The sequence below is a fragment of the Zonotrichia albicollis genome, chromosome 1 (assembly GCF_047830755.1).
Source record: "Zonotrichia albicollis isolate bZonAlb1 chromosome 1, bZonAlb1.hap1, whole genome shotgun sequence".
In the NCBI taxonomy this organism is placed as follows: Eukaryota; Metazoa; Chordata; class Aves; order Passeriformes; family Passerellidae; genus Zonotrichia; species Zonotrichia albicollis.
This window is the reverse complement of record NC_133819.1, coordinates 139,965,149-139,985,346: the sequence shown is the minus strand read 5'-3', so window position 1 is coordinate 139,985,346 and position 20,198 is coordinate 139,965,149. Positions and strand designations below refer to the sequence as shown.

At 35.3% G+C, this 20,198-nt stretch overlaps 1 protein-coding gene across 7 annotated transcripts in view; it reads right to left on the bottom strand.

Annotated features, from left to right (window-relative positions):
* Positions 1-20,198, bottom strand: part of CSMD3 (CUB and Sushi multiple domains 3) — a 580,686-nt gene that overhangs the window by 497,373 nt on the left and 63,115 nt on the right. For all 7 annotated transcript variants that reach the window (XM_074556146.1, XM_014263981.3, XM_074556154.1 and 4 more), the window contains exon 2: positions 4,059-4,281. In XM_074556146.1, coding sequence (XP_074412247.1) covers positions 4,059-4,281 — 223 coding nt within the window. The remainder of the gene's footprint in view (positions 1-4,058; positions 4,282-20,198) is intronic.

Below are 20,198 nucleotides of genomic sequence, written 5' to 3'. Positions count from 1 at the left end.
TATTATAAGCTTAGCTGAAATGATTCTTCTCGTGCCACACACAAAAAAATTAGAAAGATGGAAAGTTGGAAAAAACAGAACAGGAGTTTTAATCTGGAAATGCAACACTTCTCTCTAGAACAGGATTTGGAAATATTAGCTACTTACCAAAATAAGGACTAAACAATGTTTCTAAAAGCAATTAAAATATTAAGCCTTGATTTTTTTTTAATTTTTATTTTGAGGGGAACTAATTGTATAAATGTGAAAGAGAGGGTACTCAAAAATCACAAATATGCATTCAGGGGGCAAAAAGAAAGCTCTAAAACAGACAGTGACATGACCCAGAAATACTCCCAACTATGAAATTTCGCTAAAAGCTTAGTTCAAATACAGGAAGCAACACATTCTTTCTGCAAGTAAACTTTTTTTTAAGTGACCAAAAATATGATTTATTAAAAAAAATTGCATAAAGTTCAGAGTTTTAAGTTATTCTGTATTTATAGTTTGAAACAAAGATTGTAATGTGAAATAAACTAAATCAAGCATGAAGTAAAAGATGCAAGTGAAATACTGACTACATTTTCCATAGTGGTCATATCTGACATGCTTCTTCTCCATTTATTATTGTTTATCTGCCATTTAAGTGCCAGGTAAATCAGTTAAAAGCTCTTGAGCATTTGCTGAAGACTTGCAATGTGGTTTCAAAAAGATTTAATTCTGAGGAGACCAATTAGACAAAGTACAAAACTGGATGAGGAGGGAGTCAAAGGTGATTAGATTCACAAACAGTTGAGCTGCAAAATCACTTCATTCATATAGACAGTTATTCCAAAATATTAAAGTAAAAAACAGAAGTATTGGCCTTGTCTATCCAAGACAGTTTTTTTAGCTCTCTAGTTATATATGTTTTCAAATACATGTGTAGTCCCCTGAAAATATTTTTGCCTGATACAAAATTAAAGGGAGGGAGAAAAGTGTAATCTGATTACACTTTCGTTCATGTCACTAAGTAAAATGTCAAAATACATTGTCATGCTAGAAGGATAGTTTCCACAAGCAACCGTTCTTCAGTAAAACTTCACTTATTTGTAAAAAGAAAACTTCAGGAAACATCCCCTTGCTAATTACTACAGCAACCTGAGAAAATAAATGTCACTATGAAAGTTTTAGTAAAGCTTGCATAATTTCACTGTCATGCTTTCCAAATTTTAAAGCTAATTCTCCACTCACAAATGTGTACTATTCTTCCACACCCACACTCCAAAAAGATCTTGTAAGCCTTGCAAAAGTAGTCTATTTCAAGCCCTATATTGAGGCTTAATCATCTTTTCCTTTTTAAGGGCTGACTGATTCTTTTCTCTTCCTCCTTACACTGTTCTTCACCAAAATCTAATGGCATCCAAAGTATACAGTACTGAAACATTTAAGCATGACTGGTTTCCTTGACTTTCTTCTAAGATATTAAAAACCTCATATTCTAAAGATCCAACATTGAAGAATTAGTTTAATTTCAAAAGAATCTTGCACATATATATCTATAAATGCATATATAGCTGTCTATATATGTCTATATATCTATGTATTCATGCATATATATGAATGTATGTGTTCACATAAATATATATAAACTTTTCAGCAGCTTGAACAGGACATAAAGAAAAATAGTTCTGCCTTTCCAATATATTATTTTCATCTTCCTTTTAGCCTGCTAACTATCATCATCTGCTTTCCTTGACGCTTATTTAAAGTGTAACTCAGTAAGGACCACTGGTTCCTAACTGGTATCATAGTTTTATTCTTTCATTTGAGCAGAACATTGTTCACATAATTCTTGAGACTGCAGTTTAGAGTAAATTCACCAACCAAAGTTCCAACTGACAGTGAGGGCCTATTCAGGCTCCAACATTTGAGAAAATCTCAATTTTATATTTTGGGGAGTGAATAGAAAGGACAAAAACTTGTGGAAGACAGCTCTCAAATCTTTTATCTGTGCTTTTATCTTTCCTGCAGCTGATATCAGAATTGCATGCAAGCATTCATGAAACAGAAATGAAAACACAGTAGTACAAAGGAAAACAATTTAATTAAAAATGCATCTCTCTGCATCTGCTGACTTAAACATTTAAGAGAATTTATATCCTGCACAAATTTCAGATGTAGAATTTTACTCTTTTAATTTCCTTGTAGTACCAAGTTACATATTCCTTTTAGTGATCAGATGCCAGATTGTTATGCAATAGTTTAAAAAAAAAAACATTACCAGTGTATCAACACTTACCATAAAATATTATAAAACACATCCTTTTCTTTGAGCAACATTATGAAAAGTAAAATGAAACTGGATGTTCCCTTATTAGGAAGAGGTATTACATTCTTTATCACAGGATAAAATCATGGAATGGTTTGGTTTGGAAGATAACCTAGTTCCAACCCCACTGTCATGGGAAGGGACATCTGGGCAACTTGTTCCAGTACCTTACTGCATTCTATATACAGATTTTCTTCCTCATATCCAACCTTGGGATAGATCCAAAGAATTTTAAGAGGTTAGAATGGATCTATAACATCATTTAGTTCTACCCCCTGCAGGGACACTTCCCAGTAGACAAGGTTGCTCAAGGCCTTATCCAACTGTCTTTGAACACTTCCAGGGCTGGAGCATCCACAACCTGTTCCAGTGCCTAACCATTCTCACAGTAAAAAATTTCTTCCTAATATCTGACCTGAATTTCCCCTCTTTCAATCTGCACCCATTCCCCCTTGACCTATCACTACAGTTCCTGTTGAAGAGTCCCTCTCCAACTTCCCTGTAGGTCCATTCAGATACTGGGAGTTTGCAAGTCTCCACAAAAACTTCCCTTTTCCAGGGTAAACAGCTCCAGCTTTCCCAGCCCGTCTTTGTAGGGGAGGTGTTCCAGTCCTTGTCTGTGTTACAGGCTCACATCCAATTTTTCATCTATAAATATCCCCAAGTTTTTCTCGGCCGGACTGCTCTAAATTCATGGATCCAGTAGTCAGTATGGATACTGGGAACTGACCAGGATGCTGCACTTGGCCTCATCCCATTGGCCCACTCCTCCAGCCTGCTGATGTCCTCTGGACAGCATCCCTCCCCTCAAGCAAGTCAACTGCACCGCTCTCATCGGTGACATCTGCAAACTTGCTGAGGCTGCACTCACTTCCACTGTCCACATCATTAACAGAGATATTGAGTAGTACTTTTCTGAATACAGACCCCCTGAGGGACACCATTTGTAGCTGATTTCTAATTGGAGTTTAAGCTGTTGAATACAATGTTTTGGGTATGGCCACATGGCCGCTGTGTTATTCATCAGACTTCATCAGACAGTCCACCCAATCAAATACAAATTTCTCCCTTTAAAAACAAGGATGTTGTGTGGCGATGCCAAAGGCCTTACAGAAGTCTAGGCAGATGACAAATTGACTTACAGAAGTTAGATGATAGTAAAGATAACTAGCAAATGTATGAGTAATGTATCTGTTGGTATTGCAGAATTATTATGTATTCCTTAAACTGCAGCCTTCCAGAACTGAATATCTGGGCTGAGTCTGAAGTTGCCTCTGATAGAAAATGGTCTGTGGCACATCACACCCTTGATATCTCAAACAGATTTTTTTGTAAATCCTTTTTTTAGGTGTTCATATACAAACACACACACACACACAAATTACCTAGTCTACCTTAATTAAATGTTTCCTGATCTCTGTAAATAGCCCCCTGTTTCAAAGACTACAAAAGTTCCACTATTACTAGATCATGTAAACTGAGACCTCCACAAACTCATATTCACTTCACAATAATTTTATCCATGCTCACATGCTTCTTAATTAATTATGTTTCATTGAGACCAATTTTGTGAGGGGTAGATTAACTTCAGCCATTACTTTAACTAGAATTAAAGCACAATATACATTTTGACATCTGATAAATTAGAGGAAGCACACATTAAAGACTAAGAAAGAATCCATAATCAAAAAACATTAGCTTTAACTACTTTATCAGATATTTTTTATTTATTACTACAAGTGAGATTTTAATAATATTTATTCTTTACCTTGTCCTAAAGTTTGCAGGGTGAGGATGCCCATCATATAATGACAAATAATCATATTCTTCTTCTAGAGCAAAAGACTGAAAGACAATCTGTATTCTGTTTCTTTCTTCAGCTATTATAACCCAGGTACAGTTTGCACCATTTGGATATCCATATGGGAAGCCAGGGCTTTCTATAGTGCCATTGAGTCCTTTTAAAGTTCCACCACAGGTATAAATAAATCCTAAAAAAAAAAATCAAGGAAAAAAAGTTAGTAATCCATTTTTATATCAACCTTCAATAGAATACATCACTAGAAAAGTATCAAAATATTTTTTTAGCAACTACTGCATTTAGAAAGGTAAAGCCCATGGTTTTATACAAATGCTGGCCACTTAACGCAAAACAATCCCACCTACCTAACAAATGTGTTTTCCATACTGTTTATCTAAGGACATATGGTAGCATCTCTGAAAATAAACATAACAACATCTATGACTAAATTTGTTTGCTTATGAAGCAAAGTATTCACATCAATTCCCTTTTTTTTGTCAAATGGAAGAGTAAGTAAGTCTCTTTGGATACAGCTCTGATACAGGTGAAACCTATTAACCTTGTGCTTTTCCTCCATGCATTTTGGCTCTGGAAAAGACTGAAAGTCTATTTATTATGAACAAGCTTTTCCCAATCAATAACTCTGTGTTATGGGGACTCTGTACTTAAGGGCTCAACCTCAAATAGCCATCTGTTGCATCACTATCACATCTCATATAAATATTAACAGTTTACATGTTTTGTCTGACCCTATGTGGATGTTATTTTACTGGAGTGATCAGGTGGGGCCCCAGAGCTGCTCCCTCACACAGCACATCCACACTCCCCATAGTGAGATGGAGGAAAGAACAGTAACAGTGAAAAAACTTGTAGTTGAGACAAAGACAGTTTAATAGGTACAGCAAAAGCTGTACATGCAAGCAAAACAGATGAAGGAATTCATTGGCTGCTTTGGCAGGCGGGTGTTCAGCCACTTCTGGGAAAGAAAGGTCCACATCAAGCCTAATGGTTACATGGGAAGACAAACACCATAACCCTGAACATGGTCCCTTCCTCCTTCACTCCATTAGTGTGGCCCCTTCCTCCTTCTTTCCACCAGCTCTTACCACTGAGCATGCTGCCATACGTTCTAGAATATCCCTTTTATTGGTTGGGGTTATCTATGTCCCATCTGTGACCCCTGCCTCCTTCTTGCCCATTCCCAGAAGCATGAGAAGCAGAGGAAGCCTGGATGGTGTGTAGGCGCTGAACAAATGTTCAGCATTGTTTTGGCCACAGACCTAAAACATAAGACCATAGGATCTACCATGAAAAAAATTAAGACTATCCTAGCCAAATTCAGTACAGCGGGTCAAAGCTGAAAAGTTGTTCTGCTGATAGATCCTTTTTAAAATGAACCTTCTTAAATGTCTGAAATTATCCTACATTCAAACCCTAACTTTTCTTGGACTATAACAAATTTCCTTTTTATATAGAAAATCCATTTCCTTAGAAAAATAAGAGAACAAGAACAACTATATGGCTTTTCCCAAGTCACTGTGCACTGGTAGGGCAGGTCCTTTTCTATAATTTTGTTTCAAGTTCTAATGCTCAGTTATGGCAGTTTTAACACTTTTTGGACTTTAGAATATTTTTTATTTTCCACCAGCTTTGTAGTCTGAATGTAGGTCTGCATCCCCTCTCCAGGCTTTCTGTTCTCTTATCCCTTAAATACTAGATCAACTTTACTGCTTTGCCTTTTACACCCCTGAAACTTCTTTTCCCCAAGAATGCTCAGAGCAAGCCTCCTCTTCTAGTGGAGGGATTTCATCTGAGAGAAAGCACAAAGCAGTGAGTTGCTCTTTCACAGCAACATGATGTACACTTCATAACAAACTACAAACAAACAAACCACATGCCAACTCTTAAATTATACACACATGTATATATTTGAGCTCGTTAAATCATCTCCTTGATGGCACATTCACAAGCTTGTCTTCACATTGAGCATTTAAATGTACAGAGGCCTCTTTCCCTAAAGTACTAAGCAGAAATGTCTTGAGATTTTACACTTTGTATTGCTATTTGTGTTTTCTTGACAGAAAGAAGAGTGGCATGTACAATTTTTTTACTCTTGGCTTTTTCGTATATATTTACAATGGTGAGAAAAGGTGCCTCTTGTGAAGTATGACGGCTTGACTGCTTTTTTAGTACAATTAGGAGTGTATCATAGATATATAGGACAAAAAGGGAAGGGAAAATATTATTAGAATGTAATTAGGGTTTTGTTTATCTCATCTGACATGTACAGCAAATTTTACCTTTGACTGCAAGTTGCCTTAGAGAATTCATTCTCATATCAGTGCCTGCACAAACTTCATTGTTAGAAGTCTGTTTTATTTATCTCTTTCTGCATCTCCCTCATATACTTGAACTATTTTTAAATCCTCTTTATGTGTTATTATTTATTATTTAACTCAGCTGTTTTATTTAGCACTTTTGGAGTACAGTTTTGCACAAGACCCTTTGGAAAATCAAGCTATTTACTCATAAGATCTACATCCTAGAACTTTAACACTTCTTACCAAAGAGAATCACAGTAATAAGTCTTTTTAAATAACTGTCTGCACATATTTATTATTCTAGCTTTTCCTCGAAATCTCTTGCTGAGGCCTACTTCAATAGAGTTAGAGAAAAAGCTTGGATACTTGAAAATTAAATAGCATACACTGTTAATTTTTCATCCATCTCTCCAGACAAAGTGTGGAAAGTACAGTATAAACTTTGACTCAAGATCATAATACTGCTCTATAATCCAGAATTTTGTTGCTGTACCTATTTCATGAAAGCTTCCAATTACATATGGATCGTTCTGTTAATTCAATACAAACTACAAAGAAACATTCATCCATAATAGATCTACTGTTACCAGAATAAAATTACATTTTAAAAACTCACAAAACAAAACAAAAACACAGAAAAAAATAAACCACAAGAAAACACCAACCAAAAAACCCCAGAGCCACAACTATGAGGGAGCAGTCTTGTGAGATAACATGCTACTTATAAGGAATTATAATGCTTCATACTCAATCCAATAATTAGTCCTATTCATACACAGATATGAAATGTAAACATCCATGATATATACAAGTTCCAATTACTCCTTTTATTCCATATTCAAACAGCAACAAAAGAGAATTATTCATATGCTGCAAGATGATACAAGTGGGATGTTTCTCAGAGATGACTAGCAGAATGTAGCACAGCTATGCACGTGTCAGAAGATACACTTTTAATTCCAAGAATGGAAAAAAAAACCCAAACGAACCAACCGTGAAGTTTGATTTTGATAGGTCTAGTCTTTTAGTCTGTAAAATAAAAAAATCATGCCTACAGAAATCATGTGTACAACGTGCACTTTAATCTCTGCTTTCATATGTTAATTCATTCTCTGATGCTCTTCACCTTGGCATTCCAACCTGGGTATGATCAAAATAGACAGTGTGCATTAACTGACTGATCTGATCAAATGTGGAAAACATGACATTTATTTTCAAGAGGTAAAATTCATGCTGAAATAACTAGTAGCATATACTGTGATCTTTTTCATTTAGATTTCAGAACCAGCATTCCAAGCAGAATTTACTTGCAAACTGCTTTTCATTACAGGGATGGTTTTATTCAAAGCATACAGCAAAGAATTTTGAAAAGCTTGAAGTTAGAATAGAAAAGAAAAATTCTTGTTGAAATAAGCATGAAGATAAACAACACTACTCATGAGATTCTCTTAATAGCTAGTATGATTCAAAGTTTCTGTTGCATTGTTTTCTACCAGATTTTAAAATTCAGATGTTTAATTCTCATCAATTTTACATGGATAAATACTTCTTGAAATCAGAAAACAAAGCTCCTCTTCCTGATTTCAGTCATCCTTTGATTCATTGTTGGATTATTGTGAGCATTAGTAACAGCAGTTCTTATTCCATTTATTCAACATTCATTGCCTTCTAACAAAGCAAGTAGTTCTTACATCATGTCCAAGTAGTTCATACATCAATGTCCCATAATTACACTCATTCAATACTCAACAATATTGTCTTTGGCTTTTTCTCTCTCTCCTGACCATTCAATTATACTGTTTAATAACATGTTTCTACACCTTTCACCTTTCAAATACTCCACACCTTTAATTTAATCTCCCTGTTTAGTGTGTTCTTTAATAATAGTCATTAATATAATTATACTGAGTCTGCCTTGATTAACACACTTGTACATTTCTAAGTTGTTTGTGTATTTCCTTTTAATTAAGTTTTTAATACTCTCTTTGTTTTATTTTAAAAGAAAACCAAGGAAATGGAAGATTATTTGTTCATATGCTGCATTTTTCTTCAATATCTTTTCTGATGTGATCTCCTTTAATTTCTTTCACTTCCACCTATCTTAAAACATAGGTGGAAGTGAAAGAAATCCTATCTTAAAGTATTCCTTAGCCATGTCACCCATGTTCATGAGCCTTTTTTGTCTGCAATATACCTATTTGCAAAATTATTCTTGTCCCCCTAAATGGTAGCTCTATTCAGAATACTTTATTCACTTATCTCTCCTCATGCTCATCACAAGTTTCTGCAACACTGTTTTCTGTTTGTGGTCTTTGACTGGATTTGGCAGCAAAGAGTAGCTATTTTTCATCCTGACCATAAATCGGTACAAACTGTCCTGCTAATTCTGTTCTGTTTTTCTGGATTCTCTTTCTGTTCACTTGTATTATCATCACCTTGGTTTTTTATGGTTCCTGTAGGTTCATCCTTTTAGTTAGCATCAAAGAACCGACTGGAGTTCAACAGAGATAGGTTTCATAGTGATGTGATCCCATCCTTCTGCTGTGAATCCTTTTCTTCTGCTATCAATCTTACCCAGTTTTGTAAAATATAAACTCAATATTTATTTCTAATATTCTATTATTTATTTGTATCTCAACTTTAATTGTCCTGACATGCCTCACTCCCAGATCTTTAAGTCCATTTATAAAACTGAGAATAGAATGCTCACATCAGATGTGATGACTGCATTTTACTTTTAAGTGTGTTTGAAATTAACCTTTTTATTACTTTTCTTCAGGTCTTAATTCTCTTTAATTTATTATTTTCCATTCCCATTATGCTTCTTTTCTGCATAAAGCGAGCATCCTTTCACTAACTTGAATTTCCGATAAGACAAAGTTTTATTGACTTAGTCACATGAGTACAAATATGAAAGATAATCATCTCCTTTAATGTACTGGACTTAGTTCCCTCCTGCCCTTCACCTTTTTGTCTTCCTACACCATGTGTCCAGCAGCTTGCAAGCTTCTTCCTTATTCTAGTGTGTTTTCATATGAAAAGGCTGTTGACTGTTTGTCCTGGTTTGAGACACCCTAGGACACTGTTAAGGACACTGCCTGGTGTCCCTTCCTACAGAACATTACAGCCCCCTCTTCCTTCCCAGCTCTGCTGTTTCCCCTGTGCTGGCAGGGAGGTGCACATGCAGGCAGCAGCCTTGCACACTGCACACCGGGACAGAAGCACCCTGCACCTGGGTAGCAGCTCACAGGGGAATCCACGTGTGCTGGGGTGACTTTATGATGCTCGTATCTCCATTCATCTGTTTAGCCCAGAAGTAAGTTTTGCACTATTAGGATTGGTTCTGAGAGCAAAGTGGGAGAGAGAAGAAGCGTGGAGTTGGTTTTCAGAAACTCCACATTTCTGCTCCTGGACTATGTTTTCTGTGGATGGACAGACAGTGGGACAGAACTCTCCTTTGCTTTTAGTTGTTTTAGCTAGCTGAGGCAGAGAAGTTCCCTGGACTCTGTATTACCTTTTTCTTTAACTTGTTTAAATCTGCTCTGGACTGAACACCCAGAAGAGCACCGGGAGCTCCCACCTGTGGCCCACTGGGCCAGGCCTGGGCTGCAGCATTTCCAGCACTGGAGGGACTGATAACAGGCTGGGGGAGCTGAGCTACAGCCTACCAAGGAGACTTTCTGACTTTTAGTCAGTAGCAAGAGGTTTTATTGTTTAATATTGTTCTCTTTTTTTTGTGCTGTTGAATGCTTTGCCTATTAAATAAACATTTTTTCTACCTTTCTCCAAAGAAATATTTTCCCGAACCAGTTGGGGAAGGGGCTGCTTGAATCTGCTTTCTAGAGAAACCCCTTCAGAGATTCTCTCCCAAATTTGCTCTAAACCAGGACCCCATGGCAGCCCCAAGGCCTTAGAGCTCCTGCTATTTCAGAAAAGACTATTTTGTATTCCTATAGATCTCTGTGTTTAACTTGATGTTCTGTACTTCAAATAATTCTCACTTCTTTCTCAGCTCCAGAAACAGCTTTTATAATGAGCTCTCTACCAGCTGAGAAAAGTCTACACTTAACATTTTGCCTGATCACTTATAATTGTTACTGTCTTATGTTTTAATTTCCCAAAGTAATAAAGTCTTGGAATCATAAAATAGTCTGGTTTGGTAGGGACCTTGAAGATCATATATTACCAAACCCTTGCTGTGGGCAGGGACACCTTCCTTTAGACCAGATTGCCCAACCTGGCCTTGGACACTACAATGATGGAAAATCTACAAGTTGGGGAACCCTGTTCCAGTATCTCACCGCCCTCACAGTGAAAAATTTCTTCCTAATAGCTAATTCTCTATCAGTTTAAAACTATTTCTCTTTGTCCTTTTACTACACAGCCTTCTAAAAAATTCTGCTCAAGCTTTCTCGTAGACTTCCTCTAGGTCCTGGAAGGTTTCTGTAAGGTGTCCCTGGAACCTAAAACCACTCCAGTTTACAGTTACAACTACTTCTGACTTGATAATGTCTATCTTTTTGAGTTGTCTTTTATTTCTTGTTTTTGTAAATAATTCTTGGTGGTTTTGACATATAATGCAAATTTCCTTGGTTTAAGACTTTTTTTTTAGCCCAAGGAAACCTCAGACCTGCTTAATAAAGCTTTATTACAAAAACAAGCAAAAAAACCCACAAAAATATTGTGTTTGTGCAGTGCACAAAGAACATTGAAGACCCTCTTTGAAAATCAGAACAAATAATTGAGTATTTCTTATGTAAATTGCCATTTTACTTCAATTTGTTCTTAAAAGCATTGTTGTTTGCTTTCTCAAACAACATATACTGATGCTTATTCTCTGCACAACTTATTGGAAATTGGGACATTATGAAGTTTAGACACCATGAAGTTTTCAAAAGAAGTTTATCTGTGATTTTTATAATTTTAAAACTATGAGAAAAGATGGTTATATTTTTTTGATAAATAACTGAGTAAGACAGATTGTCTTGCCCTTGCATAAGCTATAATAAGGTACCAAAATGACTTTTTCGATCTTTTGGTAGGGTTGACTTGAAACTCTATAACTTAATCAGTGGAACTAGTACAGAATACCAGTCAAAAAGAAACAATCACTGTATATTATCACCACATTTGAAACACTTTCTGGAGGTATTGTTTTTCCTCCAGAGGGTAATTTCTTATCTCTGTTACAGACACATTTTCTGAAAGAAGTTTAGAAATAAATTTTAGTCTTGTCTCCCACTTGTCTTAGTTGTGAAAATACCAGAAAGACAAAAGTTTCTGTTCTCTCCTGTCAACATTGAGTGTGTTACTTTGGAGAAACATAAGGTCAAAGGAACATTAGAGTTACTCATGTTCACATGGAATACATTCTGATCAGCAGCAGGCTTAAATTGGAAAGGCAGCAAAATAAGAAACTTGATCTCATGCAACAGAATTACCCATACCATTTTTATTACATGTATTGAAATAAAGATTTTTTGCCATTTTTTATATTTCTTTCTCTACAACAGAAAACTGTCATTTCCTATAATTGAAAACAAAGAGGGTTTAGCTTCAATAGTGTTGTCAGTCTTTGAGGAATTAAAAAAAAAAAGATGAAACATAAATCTAGAAATCTCTAAGTCATTCAATAGAAGATTATCACTTTCACAGGAAAATAGAGGGGGGTTTAACTCACCTTTAGGCATTTGATTGTACATAACTCTCTGACATGGAACAGTCTTCTATTTTAAAAGCACTGGTAGCACCACCACAGATGAAAGTCTGGTTTCAACAAAGTCAGCTGAAATACACCCAGGACTTTATCCCCAGTATGTAATTAACTTTCCTTCTAAGGATATTTCAATACTTCTCTCCTATTCCTCACATAGTACCTCAATGCCTAGTAGACAAGGGATCATCTGTTCCAAAACAACTGTCTCCTTGCTCATGCAGCCAGATAAGGGTAATCTCTCAGATGTGACAAGCATCTGGCAATAGAACTAGACATAAAAACAAGAGAGGACATTTGGAATCTCATCACAGAACAAATTAAAAATACTCTCTGGGATTGAAATCCTGCCATATTTAATACCCTTCACACATGCGAGCACTAGAGAATTGCAGGGCAAAATCATATTTTTTATGCTTGGGGAGAGTGTAGATAGATATTAAAGTGTTTTGTGGGGTTTTTAAAAGATAATTTTGATTTCAAATAATAGAATTTCTCATCTCAGTGGCATTTTGCCATCCTGCTTCTCACTCCTGTGAATAAATGTTTTGAGCTATGACTTTCTTATTTTAGGATAATTATGAAGTTTCTTCATAAGTATTCTGAGCTTATACTCTTTATGCATCTACCTGCTCTTCCTGCAATTCTTCTACTTGAAAAGTGGAAAGTAACCATCATAGAAGAGAAATTGTGCCAAGAATCTTCCCAGCAGCCCTAAAGAAAACAGCATATCAAAGGCATATCTGAAAATGAATTCATGCAAATTTTGTGTTTACATAAATAGATAACATAGGAAATTTACTCGCTGGAAAAGACAGGAACAGAGATTCCATTACAAAGATAAGTTGTTGAAAGAATTATATTTAGTCTACATTTCATTTCACTGTTTCTTTCTGTGCAAAACTAACCATGTGTCCAAAATTTTTAATGCTCTTTATTGCTCTTTTTTTTATTTTTTAATCATATTTGTCATCTGTGAAACTGTTAATTTCATAATTAAATTGTGATGTTTGTAAAGTTACCTTAGAACCATGTCCCAGCAAGTCAAACTGATAGGGAAGACTATTCACAGAATACTATGTATTGGCAATATAATTTGAAGTGTTATGTTCATTTAGAAATAAAATTTTAATTTGCAGAGATTTCCTAACTAATTTGTAAATAAAATACATTAGGGCAGAATTTTAATTTTATTAAAGCATGCGGATAAGTAGCCAGTTCTTTTCATGTGAACCTCATGAAGACAATTGTAAGACACAACCACTGCAGTATCAGGTAAAACTGCTTCTAAAGCAGTTTATAATTTACTTTGCTTTAGAGTACAGGTATTTGGGTCTCTAGGATATAAACAGATAATAGGGCTTGGAGAAATTTTCAAAAATATAAAGAGTAAAGTGATTTTTCCATATCAGAATAATTAATGAACAATATGTACAATTTAACAAATGTAAAATTGGTAAATAATTCTTAATTAATTGGTAATTCTTAATTAATTGGTAAACAATTCTTAATTAAGGGAAACAATAAGTTGTTTGAAGAGTCTTTGCTCTTGGAAATAGTGGAATATAAGGAAATTCCTGCTAAAAATAATGTTTGAAACAAAAGTAACTTCTGAAGAAATTAAGATAGATTTAGTACTACACTTTTACAGTTCAAATGTCCCATAGCATTAATTAGTTTTCAAATTAGTTCTAATTTGAAAACTAATTCTCAGGAAAACAGACAATATAATGCTGAGTTGAATTCCCTAAATTTAAAGGCCATTAGCAAACATAGCAAACCTCTGTAATTATACACCTGGTTCATTAAAATCTCAGATGTGGGATATGGACCACTGGAAAGAGATTTACACAGAGACATAATCTAGGGAAGAGAGGAAATTAAAGGAGAGGGAAGGGAAGGGAAGGGAAGGGAAGGGAAGGGAAGGGAAGGGAAGGGAAGGGAAGGGAAGGGAAGGGAAGGGAAGGGAAGGGAAGGGAAGGGAAGGGAAGGGAAGGGAAGGGAAGGGAAGGGAAGGGAAGGGAAGGGAAGGGAAGGGAAGGGAAGGGAAGGGAAGGGAAGGGAAGGGAAGGGAAGGGAAGGGAAGGGAAGGGAAGGGAAGGGAAGGGAGCCACAGTATTTTTCCTCTAGTGTTGGAAATCTTGCAGCAGTTTCAGGTAAGTGACAGAAAAGAAAAGATTATTGCAAATCTAAGCAAACTGCTGAAATTCATATATAGAGAAAGAAAGAAACAGTTCCCATAAATCTTCAAAACCATCATAGATTTAGTCAAACTCAAAGAGGGAGTGGGGAGAAGAGGTAAAAAAGTCAGAATAGGGATAAAATTTTTAGTAAGCATTCAGATAGGAAATAAGCACTATGAAATAAATACAATGCTGGTTTGAAGTGACTTCAGCAAGACTAAAAAAAATTTTTTTAATACTCAGATTTTAAATCCTTGGAAAATCAAGAAAAAATTAAGGCTATGTTTAAAGTTTCTGCCAATAGATATTGAACAGTGTTTACGGTACACTACCACAGTCTTCCTATATTCTGTTTCCTTCTTCCAAAAAGAGAAAGACAGACTTTTGTGGCAGCTCAGATTACTTTACACATAAGCAACTTAGTTCTCCTCATTCTCTCACAGGAATGACCTTAAAATAATACAATTTTTACAAAATAAAATAAAAGTTTTCCTACTTTAGATCATATGGAATTTCAGCCATTTGAGACTCTGCTATAACTTTAAGAAGTAATTACCTAATTAGTATTTCCTTCTTCTGAAACATTATCTTTTTCAGTGAAATGTCAGCTTTCACAGTGAGGCATATATAAAACTTGATGTCAGCAGCTACTCTTCCATTACTGTGGGATTTGGACTGTTGTACCAAATGCACTCCATGTACTTTACAATAACCTAAACTATCTGAGGGTAGCAAAATTAAAGTTGTGTTGAGAATTAAAGGAAGCAGCAGCAGGAAAATCCAGCTAGAGTCTTTGATATACTCCAGGGGTTTTCTGCTTTTCATTTTCTAGATCACATAATAGTGGAGAAAATCCCAAAACGACTTCAAAGAGACACAAACTGTATAAGGGTCAACTGAATGCAGGGAGATCAGGAGAACTTCTCATGAAGAATTTGACATCATAGGACAGTTTCTGTCAGTTCTTAAAAATGAAGGGAGCACAATTTAAACATCTTGGAAAAATTTAAACATCTTTTATAATCAGAAATTAATTCTGTCTTTTACATTCAAAATTTCTAGAAAGGTAATTTTTGATTGAAGGAGACAATATACTAAAAAATTAATTCTTCTCATCTAGAAATCTACAGACAGCTATGATTTTTTTCAATAATTTCAGGTCTCTGAATCCAAAAGTAATTTTTCAGATATTGTCACTTCTGCTCAATTTTTACCTTTGAATTTATTCCAATTGTACATTTCTGAATTTGCAGGAGGTCAAAGGATAAACTTTTTTACCATTTACTTTTATGTGTCATAAATATAAAAAAAATAAATAAATAAATAAATATATATATATATATATATATATATATATATTGTCATAAGCTAGAATCTAAATTTCAGTAGTCTGTTGAGACAGTTAAGACTAAGAAAAGACCAAAAGATAAAGGATAAAGAGTGCTGTTGGTTACTTTAATATATGAGCTTGCAAGATTTTTAATGGTATTTAATTTATTGATATAATGAAAACAATAACTTTAGTATTATCAGTATTGTTTATATATGTCTATATTATCTAATATATATATATTAGATATGTATATTCTCATTATTTCCATTTAGAAAGCAAATATCATCATCAGAGGATTTGATTTTTAAATATGTAGTATTTAACAAATAAAATAATTTTCTAAAACATAAATCAGAGATTTATTTCTCCATACCATGGAAAGCACTTCAAAGTCACGAAAAAATTCTAGACAAGGTATTAAAACTGTTCTACAACAAAAGGTGTACAGATGTGTCCAGCTCTCTGGCACTGATAGCTTCTTGATTTTTTTACACTATTTAGTAGAGATAAGAATGCTAAAATGTTATAGAGCTGAGCAATACAATTGAGTGTTGTTTCAGATGTTATTTTGGTCCCAATAATCACAGGACTATTGAAGCTGTTGCTAATACTCTATATATTTATTCTGGTCATTTGCAGAAAAAACCTGCTTCACTGTAGAGGCAGAGAGATGAACTTCATACCTTGAGCTGCTGAGTAGGAAATCAGCGTATTATGGCAAAATGTTAGGAGTTGATGTTAGGAGCAGCCAGGTTTTAAGCATCAGCTGATGAGAATTACCCTGGCCAGCTGCCCTTACCATGACTTTGAGGTACAGAGAGACAACATGAACTGATTCATCCACCCCAGCTGAAGTTTCCAGCCTACCATGTGAGATAAACATCCCCATGTAGAGTCATCACCATGAAGAAAAGAATAATTATCTCTCTACCTGCTTTGATAAAACTTGAAGCTACACTGTGACAATTTACAAAAATGGGGAAGAGGAGTAAATGTTCTACAGCACCATTGATTGACATTCTCTCTTCCCGTGCTCCATTGAAAATAGCAAACAGAGAAACCAACAAAAACCCAATCACACCAGCTCAGCATCAAAGAAAAATCCATTTGATCTTCAGAACTGACCGGCTACCCTACTCCATATTCCTGCCAACATCTTCTGGCCAAAAATGCTGGATCACCTGAACTGGGAATGTAGAAAAAAGTTAGACAAAAAGGTTATGTGAAATGTCATAGGGAAGGAGTTGATACAAAATGTTTAAGAATGTAAAAAATAAATACCCCAGAGAAATAAAGTCAAACATTGCAGCACAGATGTAACAGAAACAGGAAGAAAAAATGTTTAGGTAAGTAGTTCTGACTTGGATAGTGTATTTGGAATGTAGAGTTGTTTTAGAGGACAGTTACACCATTTTATTTTTTAAAAAATATTATTTCAAATACTGAGATATTATTTGCAAAATCTCTTTCTTTTCATTTGTATGGGACAAAGGAGTCTGGTATATTACTTAATTTCTGCCATATCTGCAGATTGGAATTTGGACATACTTTACTAATGTGCTAGGCATTATGTATTCACTAATGTCTCTTACATACTATTACATCATAACTACTCCTATGCCAACAATTTATGCATGGGAAAAATGCAGATGTCTAGACTGAGTCTTTCTTCTTGGATTTCAGCTTGTATCAGCAGAAAAAAAAAAAAAAAAAAAAAAAGAGAAAGTGCTAATTATTTCTTGACACTTTATGAAAATTTGTTGTACAACAGCCCAAGTCTCAGGCATTCAGTTTCTCCCTCCCTATAATTAATTATCAGCAGGGTCCAGTGTTTTTTTTTTTCTGATAAGGTAAGCAAAACACATCATTTTCTATTAAATTGTATGACTTTATATCTGTAATTGATGTGTTCCCAAGTTTTAGCTTATTTCACCTTTTGGCAATGGTTACTCCAAGTGTCTCATCCATCCTGCAGTACTGATGTCTGCTTTCAGTAGCTAATATTTCTGAAATTAATCAGTACCCTACATTTTTTAAAAATTGCTGGTAATATTGCCAGTGGCTTATCATGAATAATCACCCCCTCTGACATGACAAACTAGCTCTAACAGGAAAGCTATTACTTTGAAACAAATTGTACTGCACTGAAATATTCCCAGTAGTAAAGAATCTCAACAGAGTACTAAAGCTTGTTCAATTGAAACCAATGATGAGAGAAACCTTCGTGTCTTTCTCAGGTCATATTCTTTTTATTAAATATCAGATAATAGCAGTGTCTTGCCTAACAAAATTTTCAGGAGGGAGGCACTATTTTTTTCTACTTTGATTTATATTTTGGCATTAAACAGTAAGCATTGGATCCTCTTAGTATAAACATTAGGGATCTCACCTCCTTTTTATGCTGCTTTCTTTCCCTAAATCAAATATATGTTGTCATTAGTTACTGATTCTCTACTTCTTCGCAGCAAAGTCAAATGTCTGCTTATAAGACAGTAAATATGAGTACAGAGACAGCCTTTTTCATGGGAAATATTTTTAAAATACTTGATTTCTGTATATATGCATGTATGTGAAGAAAGAAAGAAAGAAAGAAAGAAAGAAAGAAAGAAAGAAAGAAAGAAAGAAAGAAAGAAAGAAAGAAAGAAAGAAAGAGAGAGAAAGAAAGAGAGAGAGAGAAAGAAAACACACATACCTATAATACTTTAAATATTCTTTTTAACAGCTCAAAATGATCCTTGTGATGAGGAAATGCTCAGTTTCACCCTATGTATGGTGTAGGAGTGGAATTTGGATTGATGTTTGACAAAAAAGTACCAGAGATGTGGGGCATGGTAAAAGACTACACCACTGTGAAAAAGCTTTGATTGCATCAACGTACCTGTCTCACAGGAGATTTGATCACCTTGTGTGGCACTTTCTTCAGAGATGGTGCAGTTGGAAACAGAATTGATTGGAATCTTTGGGTATAACTATTTATCTCTTTTTTTTTTTCCTTCCATATAATAAAAATTTGTTCAATCAAAACCTCTTTAAATGTATATCCAAATACATTTTTATTAAGGTTTCTTAATGCCAACATGAACTTCTGGTCTAACTAAGAGTGACATCCCATGTAATAGCTGGCTGTTCACAGTAATTACTGGGGTATACTAAACTCAATTTCAAGTCCTCAGTCTCTGTGTTCTCCCAATTTATGTGTCCCACAGAGTATTTGACACAGGTTAATTGCAAGTCAACTTCATGCTTGTATCTTCTAGAGTGTCTTAGTTTTCATTAAATTTGTTGCTTAGGATTGAATCCAAATTTGCAAATTGTGTTTCTGTAAAAGCAGATTTATTTTTCAGCCTTAACTGCATGTCAGTAACTTTTCTGCCAGGGTGTCCTGAGTCCTCTAGCCACTGAATGCACTCCAGGGGCTTAAGTCATCTTTATGTTCCAGTACTGACATTTATTCTTCTCTCATCTGCTTACAAATGAGATATGAAGAGCACAATTTTATTAAATGTGGGTGTTTACAATGTCCTAACAGGAAGGCTCCTGTTATTATCAGTCAAGTCCTGGACAATAGATTCAGTGATGATTAGTCCTGTATATCAGACTGCAGTCAAATAAACTGACTCCATTCTGTTGGCTATAACAGAAATTTAAATATCTAGGTCAACTTAGACACTTGTTCCACAGGTGCCTAAGATACAAGTGAGAGAATCCTGCCAAAGATACATCGATACTTTAGTCCTTTTCAATTATTATATTATTGCCTTTTTTCTTCTCTAGCAAGACAAGGGCAGGAGTAAATTAATGGAAAAGTGGGCAGTTGCTTATAAACCTCAATATTTACTTGACATTTTTACTGTAAGGTTCACAGTGTTTTCTTTTTCTCTGCCTTTTCTAAAAGGGCAGGCACCTGAGCATTGCATGCTCCATGTCTGATCTCCATTTCCTACTTGCACATTACAACATGGAGTTGCCACGGTTGGTGCCATCACTGTGGAATGTGCAGAAGAATGCAACATGGCCAGCACAGCAAGGCAAAACCTGTCAGCGTGTTCCAACAGTACATCACATCTTGCCATCCTGCCATTAGGCAGAACCATCAAGCTGGTTTGTTTCAACTCTATGTAACAGCTTCTCCCCCAGATCCAAGATGTGCAGAAGGTAATTAGGCTGCTCAATTGCCCTCTACCTCAGTCTCAAATCCTAAATCAGATCTTTCTGTGGGCAAGGTGGAGTTGATGGAGACATGGCAGTGAAGAAAACAGTGTGTAATAGCAGTACAGCTTAACCAGTTCTTCAAGGGAAATTGAAAATTGTATTAGCTCTGCAGGTGCTGCAAATGAATGCTCCACACTGGGGAGTGCCCCAGCCCTGTGACACCAGTGACCAACAGCAACAGCTTTATGGGCACAATGTGAAGCATTTGAACAAGCGCTAGAGAGAAAGAATAATATTCACTGAAAAATATCCCAACAGTAACCCTCTGACTCCTTCCTTCCCACACAGGCTTTTGTTACAAAACTTCTGTATTGGTGCAAAATGTGATGCAATAATGAATTTTAA